Here is a 16,676-nt window from a genome sequence, read left to right on the forward strand (position 1 = left end):
AAAGAGTAAAACGGGTGATTAGCTCTGTCAGTAATCTTCAACTTTCAACTTATTTTGTGTTCGTCGCTGTTGTAGCCCAATCAAAGTTTAATTTTACGACTGATCAAAGCAGGTGAAAGTTATTTTGGCCAGAATAAGAGCCACCGCTGAAGTTAGTTGGAAATTTGAAATTAGTATTAGTTTTTTACTTCGGAGGACATCGCTTCTGAGGATCGGAGGAAAACAGCAAGCTTTTGTTCTGATGCCTCTTCCTTCTGGAGGAGACTCCCACTCAGGACAGCGAGCCAGAGGAAATTCTTCAACTTACGTCACAACGCTCTGAGGGCGCCTGAAGCGGCCTGCCTCGTAAGTGACGACTCCTACGCTGACCCAGCCTCAACGCTCCCATGAAAAGAACTACAGGAGCCAGGCTGGGCCTCTCTACTGTCACCTCAATGTGCTGCTGTACCCATCGACTGTTTGAGTTGTGACAAAGAGTAAACAAGTATAAAATTCCTCATTTTTAGAAGCTGATGTCGACTGAAGTTTCTTGATAAATTTACATAGTAATTAAATAATTTAGCAACACTTATTATTCACAAGTCATAAAGCCTAGCCAATTATTAAATTCAAACTGGTTTCACCTGCGTTGATTCCGTGAGATTTTAATGATTACACTATGTTTATCAGATTATTATCATTCCTCTTAATAAAGCATTCCTTTTATTTGAAATAATACGGTGTGTGGAGTCTATTCCTGAGTCTGAAAATCCTGAGAACTCACCCCTAGCGTTGACAGTATTTCAATCTCTGATAAATTATTAATATTGTTGTCATCTAAATTCAGTAATAATAATAATAATTGAGTGATAATCACCATTAAACATAACTAACTCAAATACTGTTACTACGCTACACCCAACACCCCCTACAAGGAAAGCTGGTGTCAGATTCAACATGGTCGTCTAATCTTATTTTTAATATCTGCAGACCTTTAATCAGTTCGGATTCTTCAAACAAATGTTCAATGTTTTCAAACCATTCTTTATATATTTCTGTCCAGTTTTCCCATTCTATTTTCACGCAGGAATCACGGTGTGAAGAAAATCCCGTATTAGGTGCATTTCTTTTGTGACTGTATAACATCGACAAGCCGACAAAACACATCCCTTTAACATTCCTTACGGTTTGGAGAGCAAAAGAGTGTGATGTCACAGCTCTTGTTGAATTCCAAGGTTTGATGAGGATGCTGAATTGTTGTGAAGAATACAAATTACTGGACATAATTTTAGTGCTGAGCTCGTAGCAATGGTTCCTGAAACTGTTCCAGTCGTTCTGATGAAGTGTAAAAATTTCTGTGGCATCTCTGCAACTCAATGTTGCTGTTGAAAAATGATACGCTGTCTCTCTCTCTTGATCAAACTTAAATCCCAAGTACAATCCATTTCTTAATTGCCATGTTTTACCCGTGTCTGATTCAGAGATCCGTGAAGACGTTCGGTTAAGAGATGATGCAGGTAACTTTCTTGGAGCATGTAAAATATTAGCCATCGTGTCTGATCTTCTTTGTTCCAGTCCGTGCTGCATTGATTATGTAAACCAGCGTCGCTCTCAGCTGCTCTGTGATGTGTTGATTTTCAACGCTAAGACCGCTTCTAGAAATACTGAGTCACTGATCGTAAAATCTGACGTACGTACAGCACGGAGGGGGTGACTCGTAAAACGGGGGGCGCAGCGTTAAGACATCTTCAAATGTCATTTTGTATCATATGAAAACAAGATGTTTGGGGGCGAGGGTCCGAGACCGTTTTTAAACGGAGAAGAAAATGAATGATTTTAAAACAACTTTTTATCACTAAAACACTATTAATCATTTAGAACTTGGAACAGAAAATTATAATTTTAGTTATGTATGCGTGTGTGTGTGTGTCGTGACCGCTGGGGGGTTGTAGGTTGTGACAGCGGTACCTGTTATAAAACAGTGCGTGTGTGGAGAAAGGGCGGTTAAATTACGGTTAAATTACACGTTTATAATTGGTCAGGGGAGGGCGGGAAATTCCGATTAAAATACACGCTTATGATTGGTCGTTGCGAGGGCGGGACTTCCGGTCAAATAGATGCTTCTGAATGCACGAGGGGGCGGGACTTCCATACCAAAATGGGGCGGGGCTTGCTCTGATTGGTCCAAATGACCTGTCAAAATGAAGTTACATATAGTGCCTCATGTTCTCTCTCTGGCCACACCTCCTGATTTCCGTTTGGAGGGGTCGGGTGGGGTCAGAGCCGCTCCAGCAGAGGAACTGGGAGAGCGAGTAAATAGAGGTCCTTACATTTTCACATCAGGAAACATTTTACTAAAATAATGGTTCTACAAGGGTTCTTTAATAAAGAAAAGGGTTCTCTATAGAACCATGGACACTTGAGGAACCTGTTACTCATGATTAAATGGTTCTTTGCATCGTGAAGGGGTTCTTCAGACTGATGGAGATGGTTCTATACAGCAACTTTAGAGAAGGGTTCTATACGGCACCAAAAATGGTTCTTCTTCTGTATGTTTTGGTGCCGTATAGAACCCTTTTCTAAAAGGCGCTGTATAGAACCATCTCCATCAATCTGAAGAACCCCTTCACGATACAAAGAGCTCTTTAAGTTCTCATGGTTCTCTGTAGAACCATTCCTTTAATAAAGAACCCTGGAGTACGGCTCTGAGGAGGGTCCTGTGACTGAACCCTGCAGTACACCTGGTCCCTGGCTGTGTACATCTCTCTCTCTCTCACTGGAATCAGAGCTTGTTCAGAGTTGCAGCTGAGAGCAAGTGTTCCTCACACTGTAAAGAACCGGAGCTAAGCCCTGACCCCGGCTCTGTTCACACAGACTCTCAGTTTTCAGACGAACAGCGGTCGAGTCCCAGCGGAGCTGCTAGACTGAGGAGTACAACATCACCGTAACACCCTTCAGTTACCGCACCGCGCTCGTCTCTCTCCTACTGTCCTCTGACGCTCCCCGACTGCCTGCGCGCACCTGTGTCTGCGTGACCCCTGTGACCTGCACCCTTTTAGACTCGACACAGGAGGTCGCTGTTTAGTTCTTGAATATATAAATAGATCTACGAATATATACGCGTTAACGTGCCAAACACGGCTCCCGTCGAGTCCCCGTCATTCCAGAACCATTTGTCGTTTCTATGTGAACAGCCCCAAGGAATCAGCAGCGGGCAGAGAGTAAGACTCATAACAGAAAATGTGCTGAGACTGAGTGAGGAACTAAAGTATTCACCAGGAAAGACGACTAAGGCCTGGTACGGACTGATGTTTTTTAAAAACAGGTGTTTACCTCCTTTATGTTTTAAAAATAATCCCCTACACACAGGTGTTTATTTAATGAAGAACAAGTTTAAAGTATGTTCCCGAGACATAGTTCCATATTATTTATTTATTTATTTATTTTTAGCTCGTACAATGATCACTTGTACAATTCTGAACATCGAAAGCATATATGTTTTATTTTTCCTTCGTCAAGTTTGTTTTCCTACAGTGAGCTGAGTCTGAGGTTAAACCTTAGCGTGTAATACCAGTTGTGACCAGCAGATATTTATTTTCAGTAACTCAGTAACAGTAGGTATGAGTGAATGTGTGTGTGTGTGTGTCACCCTGTGAAGGACTGGCGCCCCCTCCAGGGTGTGTTCCTGCCTTGTGCCCAATGATTCCAGGTATAGACTCTGGCCCCACCGCGAACTGGATAAGAGATTACAGACAATGAATGAATGTGATAGAACTGCACCATCCCTGATGTTGGCCGCTTTGGCAGTACACACCACTTTCCGTGTCAGAAAGACAAAATACCACTTTAAGTTCATACAACACATGTAGGCGATGAACAAAAAAAAACACTCTATGTGGTGGTGAAAACTCGACTGGTGTTTCTTGCCCACGTCACAGACTTTTCTTACTCCCATCAGGTAGAAGTTCTTCAAGGTCAAAACTTAAATTTGGATGCTATCATTCATGAGAACATACCCCCCTCCCTCCCTTTTTAACATTTGTTTTCAGTGGTATGACCCCCTTGTGCAAATCTGATGATGTGTAAAATCAAGTTCATGTCCAAAAATTCTAAAAAGTTCAGTCTTACCGTCAATGTGATACGCCCAACTTCAAACCAGCTTTTCAGTGAATAGATCACCAACACCTAACATACATTTCTGAGAAGGACAAAAAATGTTTTGGTTAAAACACGTACCACTTGTAGTGTTGTAATTTGTAGATTAGACACACATTCCTTGATATGTACATATTTTAAAAGCATTAGTGGAAAATAAACTTTTTTTATGACTGTATATGCATTTTTTAAAATATCTATTTGAGGTCATATAAACAATTTAAAAGTAGCATTTCACTTGGTTCACCAGTACACAACAGTAACAGTTCAGGGGAAAAAAACAACAAAAAAGTTAAAAATAAATGTTTTTATTTACATTTCAGATGCTAATCATCTTGCGCTAAGCTTAGCATGACAGCTTATTTACATTTACAATATTTAGCAAATGCTCTTATACACAACGACTTGCATCTTATGGCTGAAGGCAGGGGTTGCCAAACTTTTCATAAGACCTACCTGTGTCCAATTTTACTCACTATGTTAATTATAATAATTAATTTGTAATTTAATTATTTATAAAATATAATTATTATTAAAGAAAAACACTTCTGTTTTGTATTAATTATGAACATATTAATACAGTTCTGCTCTGTGTTATTCAGCTACAGGACTGAGTTTATCCTCAGCACAAATTAAAGATGGTTGTCAAAGTGAGCATCACACACTCTTTACCACATAAGATGATCTACACACTATAAAGCTATAGAGAAACTGAGCTGTTCAGATGACCGTTACTGTCAGTACTGGTTAATTACTGATTTGGTACTGAGGATTATTTCTGACCTCAGTTCAGCAGCAGGGAACGGCTCGCAGCAAAAGTGGACTTTCATACAGGCATGTGCTCTAAACACAGCCTTATTTCCAGTGCCAGCAACCGCTAGATGGGTGACCGTGGTTGCCGCACAGGTCGTTGATAACAGGAGAACTTTGGAAGTGCGGTTAACCAGTTTTAAGGTGGAACGCCTGCACAGTAACTATTCGGGACGAATACACGCTGCGTGGTGAATAAATGTTGCACCTCCCCATGGAATATGAATTGAACTTAAGCCTTACAGGTCTTCAGTCTATTTCCCTTGGCATATCTCTAAGATCTGCTGTTGAAACTGAATTTAATATTGAAACTTATATGTTTTTTATAGCTAAACATGCTCTAATCAGTGAGGGATGGCAGAGGGTAAACCTGCCTGAACAAGCTATAGGCGGCTAACGTTTAGCACTAGTGAATGTACCAAGTCGCATATGCGACAGCTTAAATGGTTTCGCTTAATGAATGTACAATATTCAGTTGTTTCCTAAAATATAGTAGATTTCATGAGAATAAGCTGGAATCTAGTCTGTAAAGAATTTTAAAGCAGTTAAAAAAAATGACCAACTGCACACAGTGGGGGGAAGTTTTTCTTTAAATTTGGATAAATGTCTTCTCCGACTAGACTCCACTCCGGTAAAGTTGGTTTCATATTCGAATATTCAGATTTCTTTCTTCAATAGCTCTCAAACGGTGCATGCGAATGACTTAATACTTGCAAAGCATTGTTTTTGGGATCCAAGACAAACAGCTACAACTCAGTTTATGTCAGAAATGTTTGCCATTTAAAAAACACGAAATATATTGTTTTCTATGGGCTGCCGCCATCTCCGCGAGACCTAAGGGACCGTTTACAAACTACACTACACAGTAAAAACGAAGGTGACGAACCTCACACATGATGTATGCTACATCTCTTACCTTGATAAATTTAACCCTTACTGGCCCGTGGTGATACAGTTTTCATTACAAATTTCAATAGCTTTTGAACCTTTGATGATATTGTTTCTAAAGCAGTTGTATTTGATCAAGTCACACCCACATGACATACTACACCTCTTATTTTGGCAAATTTAACCATTGCTGGCCTGTGGTGATGGGTTTTTAAAAATAAATGTCAATAGCTTTTGAATGTTTAATGAAATTGCTCAGAAAGAACATGTAGCTGTTTGAATGAAGTAATGGTGGCGTAGGCAATAATTTGAGCAGCTTTTTTAACAGGTTTTAAAATATTTTTATTGACCAACTGTCAATATTTTGCCGAATGTAAGTATATACACACAAAACAACAGCAATAGTTATAATCCAAAAAAATTTCTTTAAATGTAAAAATGAAGTTGTCTGACTCATGAGAGACATAACTTTTGCCAGAGGTGTACATACAGTAGGTGTAAGCAAAACGTTGGTGTATCCACAGGATACATTTAAAGAAAGCTGGAGCAGACATTCCCTGAAACAGAGACTGTTTGTCTGTTTGTCGCTGAGCCACTTGTTACCATTTTATAAATTAAAAGGTTTTATTAATACTGTTTTTGGGGTTTGGGCCTTAAGGCCGCTAGCTACAGTGTATTGTGATAACACATCATAGGCCGTTTTTGTGTTGCTGCACCCAGGAAAGTGCTTCTTGTTGTTTTTAGTTTTCTTTCTTTGTTTTGTGGTCAAGGGGTGGGTCACACTAGGTGCTCTGGTTGTGCCCTCCCTCTTTCGGGCTGGTTTACTGTGGTGCTGTCATCCTGCTTTTGATGACCTCTGTTTGATATTGGTTTTGCGTGGTAGTGTTATTGACTACATGACTAGTGTGCAAATCAAAGGGCTCTGTGGTTTGGGTGCTTCCTTGGCCACACTTTTCGTTGGTCTGTGATATGTTAGTTGGTGTCTATATATATTTCAGCTTAAGCCCCATACAGCTTTTTTAAGAGTATCTACAGCATTAAGTTTTCCTTCCTTAGTGCATTTTTGTAATTAACTGAAATAGAATTTGTATTGAGACTTGACATTCTGATTGATACACAAGTGTTATTGTCTGGCTCTCACACTCATTCAGTTGAGTGGCCTAGCAAGGAGTCCCCTTTCCCACAATATAGGGTTGGCGTAGTCGATGTATTAAATACCGTGGTTGTGCACATTAGTGTTAGCCTTGGGTGTCCGGGGTGTGGTGTTGCATCTAGCCTGGCACCGCTGACCCTGGCACATGTGATTGGACACACCACTGAGGTCCTAGACTGAGAGACGCTGAACGTATTAAAAAGTCCTACAGACTCTGTGTGGTGTTTGAAGCTGCTGTTCTTTAGGAAACCACCTCTCCTGGATGTGATCTACTCTCCCGACCTGTAGGAATCTGAGTGCGTCTCAGTCCTGGTCCCGAAGTCCCTCCGCCCTGCCGTCTGTAATACTCCCCCAGCTCTCCTCGGCAGGGGCTCGGCCATTAGCTCAGTCGCTGCCTCAGCTGTGCTCTGGAATGGAGAACCAGTGGGCGGAGTGAGCACTGTCAACCATTTCTTGCCTCTGCCAATCATATTACAGTTAAACTGTCACTCAGAACTTACACCGGCCAATCAGAAGTCTCAGGTGCCTGTCTGTCATTTATGCATCAGCCAGTGGTTTTAGGGCAAGTGTAAAAGTCACCTAAAATATCATTGGAGTTTTATTTCACTGTAAAGAAAACTCCTGACTCCATCTTCATAGTCTCTGCAGAACTGGAGCGGTAGAACCGCTAAAGCACAACATTCCTAAGATGTATTTGTTGGTTACAGCGTGTGAAGGAGAATGTGCTCTTACTCTCTTCCTGCTCAAACTCTGTGGGTTTGAGTTCATATTTCAGATGAAAGTGATCTAAATGTAATCTGAACAGCACAATTTACCACACTGTGTTACATCTACTACACTGTAATAACAGCTCTATAACAGAAAGGGCTCTTTAGCTGGACTCTGAACTTGAAGCTGGACTCTGAAGTCAGGCACAGGTAAGGCCAGTGGAGATAGGTGTTATAGGATTTGTAGTGAAGTCTGTCACATCTCCGCTTCTGCAGTTCAGTGTTAGGAGCCTAAAACTAAGGGCGGTTATCAGTCAGAAGACATCAGACAAAGTTATGATAAAAATCTAGTTTTTCTTGTTGCAGTGTGAGAGGAATGTGAGCAATGATCTTCCTTGTGTAAAGCTCCTACTACTGAGGAAGTGCTGAGAGTGAGGCGTCTCCCGTCCTGTACAGACAGACTGCACTGTGCTCAGGTGAGTCTAGTTTTATAAAGAGCTTTATGGAGAATTCTGAGTCACATTTTCAGTTCTGAAACAAACTGGTGACTAACTGCAGCTAGAAAGACTCCTGTTTAACCTCAAACTCATCTGAACTCAGAGTGGGGTTATTTCCACAGAACTGAAAGTGAAAGAGTGAGAGCTCTGACTGAAGGAAACACACCTGAAGGAAATGGCTTCCAAATCTTTCTCAGAGGAGGATCTCTCGTGTCCTGTGTGCTGTGATATCTTCAAGGATCCTGTTGTTCTGCTCTGTAGTCACAGTGTGTGTAAAGTCTGTCTGCAGAGGTTCTGGGAAACCAAAGAATCCAGAGAGTGTCCAGTTTGTAGAAGAAGATCTTTACTGGATCTTCCTCCTCTAAACCTGGCTTTAAAGAACCTGTGTGAGAGTTATTTACAGGAGAGAAGTCAGAGAGCTGCAGCAGGGTCTGAAACACTCTGCAGTCTGCACAGTGAGAAACTCAAACTCTTCTGTCTGGACGAACAGCAGCCGGTGTGTGTGGTGTGTGAGAAATCCAGAAAACACACCAAACACAAGCTCTGCCCCGTGGATGAAGCTGTTACAGACTGCAAGGTAAACACACTGTGTACATGAATGGATTTGAACATGAAAAGTCCGGTTATTGTTCATAAGAGTGTGTTATTAAACAACACATGAGAGGGAGTGCTATAATGTGAGATATTGAAGCTGGTGCACTGTGGTCATAGCCCTGAGGTGAATATCACTCACCAGAGCCAATGTCTCATGTTACAGCACAAACCCCTAGTGTTTTACTGTGATTATTCCACACTTCTGAGGACAGATTATTATTACTTTCTGTTTACTACCTTTTCCACCAACCTGTAACTCACTGGGTTCAAGTTCACACTCCTCATTTTAAGAGGTTCTGAGCATCACAATCAAAATGCACAGGTTTCAGAAACAGAATTATCTGTTCCCACCTGGTACCAAAGAATAGTAGCTACTTGAGCACAAACCATGACAACATCCATCAACGTGTGGAGCTCAAGAAAGAGCACAGAGGAGAGTGAGTGTGTAGCTGTGCTGGACGGTATACTGGTTCACACTGAAAACCGCTTTTATTTTTGTTATGATATGAATGTTTCATACAGAGGCCACACCCCTTTAAAAAGCATAACCATGTCCAGAACACAGCGCGGTGGTAAAATGTTTCACAGGGGACGTTTTTCATTGCTGCACCACTAAACACCTATGGAACAGAGCGCTACTGTTAGTGCAGTTGTTGATCGTGGTGAAAAGGACAGGGGAAGTTCTGAACCAGAAGTTGTACCAGACGTTGAAGCAGTAGATAATGACCCAGAAGAACTTTTGCAGAAAAAAGGAGCCGTGTCTGTTGTCTGGAGGTGCTTTGGGTTTAAAAGATCAGACGTGGACCAAACAAACACTTACTTACTGCTGTGGAGCTGAAGTATCAGTTGTGGTGTTAATCCTGGGAGTTGTACATTGTTGCTATTTATGATTATTGTTATTATTTATTTGTTTAAATATTGTTATTTAATGAAGATATTTGGGACTTCTTCAGTGCAATACAACCACTGACAAGCCCTGGCTACTTTATATCTAAATACCTCTTATTTGTTTAAAAATGTTGTAAATTAATGAAGGTAAAGTTTATAAAACAACAATAAACTGGTGAGAGGTTGATAACATTAACAGAGTGAAGCTGGTTACAGAAGTTGTGAACATTAGCCTATAGTTTTGAAGTAGTCTGAGAAATGTGTTCAATAAAAGGTTCTACATTTTCACTGTAACTCTCCTGCCACAGGATCCTTCACTAATTTAGTGCCACCCTCTGAAAACTGATGATGACTGTGGGGCCGTACAAACCTGTATTACATGTAAAACTAATGTGGAAATGTTTATTTTGTACAATGTACAATTCTCATGACGGTGGAGTAGGGTGCTCTTAACCACTCTACTGCAGAAATTCCTCTCACAATCAATGAGGTTAACACGTCATGAACAGGGGGAAACACGTCAAATACAGTGACACCGATATAATATTGAATCATACTGTGATATAGAGTTTTGATCATACGCCCAGCGCTAGTGTGCAGGGAACCTTTCTGATTTGGAAACGAGAAAATCACATAGAAATAAAAACAAGGAGTGGCTTTTTTACGTTTCCCCACTGCTCTCTTTCAAAAGCTGAGCAGGAACTCTTTTACTTTGCAGAATGTTGATTAAAAACTATTGTATTTTCCTTCATCTTAAACCTAACAGTAAACAGTGAGAACAGAACTGTGGTGTAATCGCAGTAGGATCATGCTGTAACATAAGATACTGGCGCCGGTGACTGATCTTCAACACTCTGCCTGTGCCCTTGTGTCTACCACTCCCTCTTGTGTTTTATTGCTCACTTCTCTTTATTACTACACCATGAAGTTCATGAGTCCACCTGAAGATCTATTTCTGTGAGAGAGCTGTTATTACAGTGTAGTAGATATAACACAGTGGGGTACATTGTGCTGTTCAGATTATATTCAGATTATTTCCATTTGAAATATGAACCCAAAGCCTGAGGAGTTTAAACAGGAAGAGAGTAAGGGCACATTCTCCTTCACACGCTGTAACCAACAAATACATCTTAGGAATGTTGTGCTTTAGCGGTTCTACCGCTCCAGTTCTGCAGAGACTATGAAGATGGAGTCAGGAGTTTTCTTTACAGTGACTTTCAGTAAATTTACAGCTACTAATATCACACCCTTTTCTGTGGATGATGGTCCTGGTTCTTAAAAGTGACCAATGACTGAACACACTTTTAGAATCAGTGTAAATCAGTGTGGTCAGATATGAGCTCTTATTTACACAGCTCTGATCAATAAGGGCTGATCACTCTGATCAATGAGATTTGATCACAGAATGTCTGTTTAAATCATCTGGAGATAAAATAACACACAGTGAACACTGTCTCACAGCGACTGATTCCTGTTGATGGAGAAATATTAACACAGTCTTTATCCAGTGTGTGTTGATGTGTTTCAGGAGGAACTCAAGTCTGCTCTGAAGCCCCTGCAGGAGAAACTGGATCTGTTTAAAGAATGTAAACTGAACTGGGATCAGACTGCAGAACATATAAAGGTGAGAATCAAACACTACAGAGATTACGATGGTCAACATCATCACATCGTCAATCCTCTCTCACTCCATCTCCTCCTTGACTCCAGACTCAAGCTCGGCTCACAGAGAGGCAGATTAAGGAGGAGTTTGAGGAGCTCCACCAGTTTCTCCGAGATGAAGAGGCAGCCAGGATCGCTGCACTGAGGGAGGAAGAGGAGCAGAAGAGTCAAAGGATGAAGGAGAAGATTGAGAAGATCAGCAGAGAGATCTCGTCCCTTTCGGACACGGTCAGAGCTGTAGAAGAGCAGATGAGCGCTGAGAACGTCTCCTTCTTACAGGTGAGGACACTTTAGTCAGGGTTTGTCCACAGACGTTATTCTCTATTTCTTTCTGATTAAAATGACCACAGTGACCCACACTGGCCTCATTGTTTTACAGAAGTACAAGTCCACTCTGGAGAGGTGAGTGCTGCGTCTCCTGTCTCTCTCTGTTCTGTGGTTCTAAACTCAAAGCCACAGCAGCACTGACTCCTGAATGTTCTTCCAGAGCTCAGTGCACACTGCAGGATCCAGAGAGGCTTTCAGGAGCACTGCTCCATGTGAGCAACCACCTGAGCAACCTGAAGTTCACCGTCTGTCAGAAGATGCAGGAGATCATCAGCTTTAGTGAGTCTCACTGTGTGTGTGTGTGTGTGTGTGTTTGTGTGGGTGTGTTTAATTATGTCTAAATACTGTGTGTGTGTGTGTGTGTGTGTGTGTGTGTGTGTGTGTGTGTTTTATCTCCAGCTCCTGTGACTCTGGACCACAACACTGCTCATTCTCGTCTGACTGTGTCTGATGATCTGACCAGTGTGAGACAAAGTGAGAGACAGCAGCTCCCTGATCTTCCAGAGAGATTTGATGATTATGAGTGTGTCCTGGGCTCTGAGGGGTTAAACTCAGGAGCACACTGCTGGGAGGTTGACGTTGGAGACAATACAGACTGGGCTGTGGGAGTGATGACAGAGTCAGCTCAGAGGAAGGGAGACATATCGTTCAGGAGTGGAGTGTGGTGTGTGGGGTATGACAGTGGTGAATACAGTGCTCGGTCAACACCACAGACAGGAACTGAACTCTCAGTGTCACAGAAGGTGCAGAGGGTCAGAGTGAAGCTGGACTGGGATGGAGGAAAACTCTCATTCTCTGATCCTCTCACTAACACACACATACACACTTTCACACACACATTCACTGAGACTCTTCTGCCGTTCTTTGGTGTTCTCAGTGAAGAGTCTCCTCTGAAGGTGCTCCCAGTGCAGAGCTCTGTCAGACTGAATCAGTTCAGTTAGAGTCACTTCATTAAAGAAACACAGCAGCAGCTGAAATCAATGCTGTGACGAAGACTACGCCCCGAACACTGTGCAGTTTCTGTCTGAGCTTCTCAGTTACTTTGTTAAATAAAGAGAAATAAATCTGTGGAGTGTGTGATCAGTGAGTGTGGATTTCTTTTTACTCCATCCTTGGAGTTTCACTTGAAGTCGACGCACCAGAGACGACCCTGAGTCCTGCATTTTGTGGGTAAAAGCACACCTCGTCTTCTCAGCTTTATAACTCAGGAATGTCTGAACACATCGGTGTAATCCACACATCGTTAGAAACGGCAGATTCTACAGTTTCTAAAAACAGCCCTGTCATCACCTCTGGGAGTAATCCAGTGTGAAACACACCTACAAATACCCTCTCCCTCTCCTGCAGAACTCCTTTTTATTCTCAAACACATCAATGGAGTTTATTCTCAGTCACAGGCCGCTCACACTCACACACTCTGTGTCTATGAAGACACGCTGTTGGAGCACGTGGAGAACCCTGGCATTTTCCTGTTGAAATAACCCTGGACCATGGAAAGGATTTCACAAACCCTCTCAGGGAGAAATAGACACAGGGCCCTGCTGCTGACATCCTTCACAATAAAGTGAGGACTGTGTAGAAGATGTTTAATGGGTAGGAACAACTGACCTGGGAACAGCTTAATAAAGCTACTGGGGGTCATTTTCTGAATTTCTGTCTGAACTTACACAGCCACATTTGAATGATTATTACTTTCTAACTGCTCTGAATCAATGAAGAAAGGTGGTGTTTTTTCTAAAAGAACCATTTAAAGTAGAAAAATATGTGGTTTTTGATCATAACAATGTTTCCATAAGCTTCCAATTTACTCCTGAACGCCAAAGACATTTAAAGGTAATTTTCTACACTTCATGTGACAGTAGAGACATCGTCTGGATCCAGTTTGTGGCTCAGATGTGGATTTCTAAATGTAAACCTTCACCAGAAAAGGCTTTGAGTTTTCCAGCTTTATTTATTTGATATTTATTCAGGTTTAAATATAGGATCACAGTGGGGTCTCAAAGTGTTCTTTTGGGTATTTCCCAGTGTTTTTTGGTTAAATAAACACTATGTTTTATGAATTACTACAAATACACATTGAATGGATTATGTTTGGGACGTGACGAGGCGTATTGGGTGATATTAGGTTCTGAAAAGCAATAATGGACTCACTAGGTGTGTAACTATTTGTCCTTTTTGTAAAATTGTGGAAATAAATCCCCAAAGTGTTAAAAATGGTGTCAAACAGTGCTCCATTACTTTGAATAAGGCGCTAAATTAAAGTTTAGACTGCCTCTTGTGGCCGATGTAAGGTATCGCATGATTTATGTCATTTACCTTTGGTTGAGGCTCTGTCCAAATAAGATCCACATTTATAGGTTTATTTAATTACTGATAAATATTGTGAATTATATTTGACAGGAAGATTGTAGACAGACAATAAGGGCTTGTTAATTTCAGGAGAATCTCAGGAATTCAGTGATGCCTGGTTTATACAACCTCTATAACCACAGACATGTTTTAGTTCAAGTGAAAAATATTTATTTCAATTTAGAAATCAACGGTTATATTTCATCCAGTGAATAGAAATCTGAACACTTGACTGTTTAACCCTTCACCAATTCATAATCCTGAGACCTGGCCTTTCATTTACTGCATCATTTATTCTTTATATTATTTCTACAAATGAACAATGTTCATATTCTTTCATCTTTCTTTCTTTTATTGTTGAGCACATGGTGTTTTTGAGACAGATTCCTCATTAGTGTTAATTACACCACTCCAGTGGAGAGAGGACAGTCCCAGCTTTCATATGGTACCTTCATCTTGTGTTAAATCTTATACAATATGAAAGTTATGAAGTGGTGAATGTGTAAATTACAGTCTGAAAGCGTCAGTGGTTTACTGGAGTGTAACAAGTCATTCCCACAGTAAACTGTGACTCAAGTGTCAGTTCACTACTGTATCTCAGTTTGTTCTGTAAATCAGCTACATTTACTCTGTAAACATCCAGACACCTGGTTCCTATCACCTCCTCAGTAAAGTTTTCCTGCTGGATTTCTCTACACTGCACCATTCACACAGAACACCTCTACATTATTGTTTACATCTTAACGACTGGAATAAGGTGAAAGTGTCAAATTACAGATGACCCCTTTAACAGTGAGGGTACAGTGGCTCCCAGAAGAAGTGTGCACTAATGAGTTTGAGTTGTGTAAGTGTATGATTTGGGGCAGGACCACAGTGTGAATCAGTGAAGGCACCAATCAGAGCTTGTCATAAGGCCTTTGTGTTGTAGATTCTGAATATCTGCTTTAAATGCCTATAAAGGGTGTAGCATGGTATGATGAATGTGTGTTAATTTCTAAGAAGAAATTTGACTTTTTGGGACTTAATTTGCCGAAAGACCTCTTTTCACTCTCAGTCACTCTTCTCATCACACCAGCCTAGATGGGAGTTTGAGATAACACCCAGAGAAGAGTCGTAAAGCACACTACAGGGCCCTTTATATGGCACAAGGTCTCCTCTATTGAATGCAAAGAGACACACAGAGTCACCTAATATTCCACTTTCAGTAAATGTCCTCTCACACTTCTGTCAAAACTAAAGGAATCACACATTCTTTAATTTCTAAGTGTTCCTGGTGAAGAAGTTCCATATGTGTACGACTGTGTGAAATGAACTCCATTTAGACGATCAAAACAGGTGGAATTAATTTACATGTGTTTAAAATCACCTTTTTATATGAACTTATGTAGGAACCAAGGTAGCCACAGACTCTGTGTGTTATTTGGTGTTGTTTTCCAAAATCAAACTCAAGGTATAGCTTTATACAATGCCTGTAGATTTGAAAGAAGAAAAAATATTATGAAATCTGACATTAAAAAAACACACCAATAAATGGCCTGTTGTGGTAAATTTTAGTTTCAGTGTTTCACACAGTATTTCACAGCAGTTCAGTCGTTCTCTACACACAAAAGTTATGTGTTGGATCCTAATGGGGCAAACTTTCATTTACAACATTATGAAAGTGTGTAAAGTTCCTCTAAAACTATTTAGAGACTTGAAGGTTTTCTTGAACTTTAGAACTAAGTGGCATGCCATGGAATTACTTTAAACATAATCTAAATATTCTTTACTCAAGTCTTTGCCCACAAGAGTGGTGTTAGTTTGGAGAGGAACATGGTCAAAAGGATTGGGATCTGAGATGCCCTCTACCAATTGCTGATGACAGAAGATGTTGCAGATGCCACATCAATCCGTGGCCTGCCAGGCTATGCCCCCATATGTGGAGAATCTGGGTGTTACACTGATATCAGCCAGTGAACTTCAACAGAGACAGGGTCTTGGAAGGTAGACATTTACCTCAATATCATCTGTAAAAAAACCAAGCTGTTGGTAATTGATTGGCAACTTATTACTACATTGTTAAGCAGTAGCGAGGATTAGTCTCATTAAACATGTTCCAGAGTCTTTTTATTTATTTTTATATGGTGCTGTGGTACCTACAACTACAGTCATGTGTGACAGCACACATAGAGCTGTAAAATTCAACACCAATCTTGATGCAGTCTCAAGATAAAGAGGACTCACGACTTCTCAAAACTAGTTTAAACATTTGTTCTGTTCCATTTCATTTTTTAAAATCTGCTTCACGTTACATAGTTGGGAACGTTTGGGGAAAAAACACAAAATGAAAATAAAAATAAACAGAATTCACTGATTAACCAGGTCAGATATGCTGAGCTTCAGACCAGTCACAAATAGTTAATTTACTCATTAGTGTTTAATGATAATGGGCAGATGTTGATGTTAATGATCAAATACTGGCTTGTTATGGCTTAAGTGCATATGATGTCCCCTTGAACTTACTTTGTACTTAGTTACATTTCACTTTGAAACATCCTCAGAATTTTATAAACTGTGGTTTGATTAAAATCGTGAACATCGCCTTTAATACAAAATAATTAACTAGATTACACATTGGTGAGAAGTGAATGTGATACAATTAAATACATGTGATATATCAGGCTAACC

The 16,676-nt window shown here is 40.7% G+C and overlaps 1 protein-coding gene across 1 annotated transcript; it reads left to right on the forward strand.

Annotated features, from left to right (window-relative positions):
- Positions 1–8,056: 8,056 nt before the first annotated feature.
- Positions 8,057–13,809, forward strand: LOC136709265 (E3 ubiquitin-protein ligase TRIM39-like). The gene is made up of 7 exons (XM_066684388.1): positions 8,057–8,168; positions 8,312–8,766; positions 11,200–11,295; positions 11,382–11,612; positions 11,713–11,735; positions 11,821–11,939; positions 12,060–13,809. Exons 2-7 carry the CDS (start codon positions 8,365–8,367, stop codon positions 12,599–12,601), a joined length of 1,413 nt encoding a protein of 470 aa, XP_066540485.1. The 5' UTR covers positions 8,057–8,168; positions 8,312–8,364; the 3' UTR covers positions 12,602–13,809.
- Positions 13,810–16,676: the final 2,867 nt, after the last annotated feature.

This window comes from Hoplias malabaricus, chromosome 11 (genome assembly GCF_029633855.1).
Source record: "Hoplias malabaricus isolate fHopMal1 chromosome 11, fHopMal1.hap1, whole genome shotgun sequence".
In the NCBI taxonomy this organism is placed as follows: Eukaryota; Metazoa; Chordata; class Actinopteri; order Characiformes; family Erythrinidae; genus Hoplias; species Hoplias malabaricus.

Bases quoted from the DNA above. Each gene is read 5' to 3' on its own strand.
- LOC136709265 (XM_066684388.1), top strand. From the start codon at position 8,365: ATGGCTTCCAAATCTTTCTCAGAGGAGGATCTCTCGTGTCCTGTGTGC. The intron at 11,296-11,381 runs GTGAGAATCAAA...CCTTGACTCCAG, and splicing joins AGACTGCAGAACATATAAAG to ACTCAAGCTCGGCTCACAGA. The intron at 11,940-12,059 runs GTGAGTCTCACT...TTTTATCTCCAG, and splicing joins GCAGGAGATCATCAGCTTTA to CTCCTGTGACTCTGGACCAC.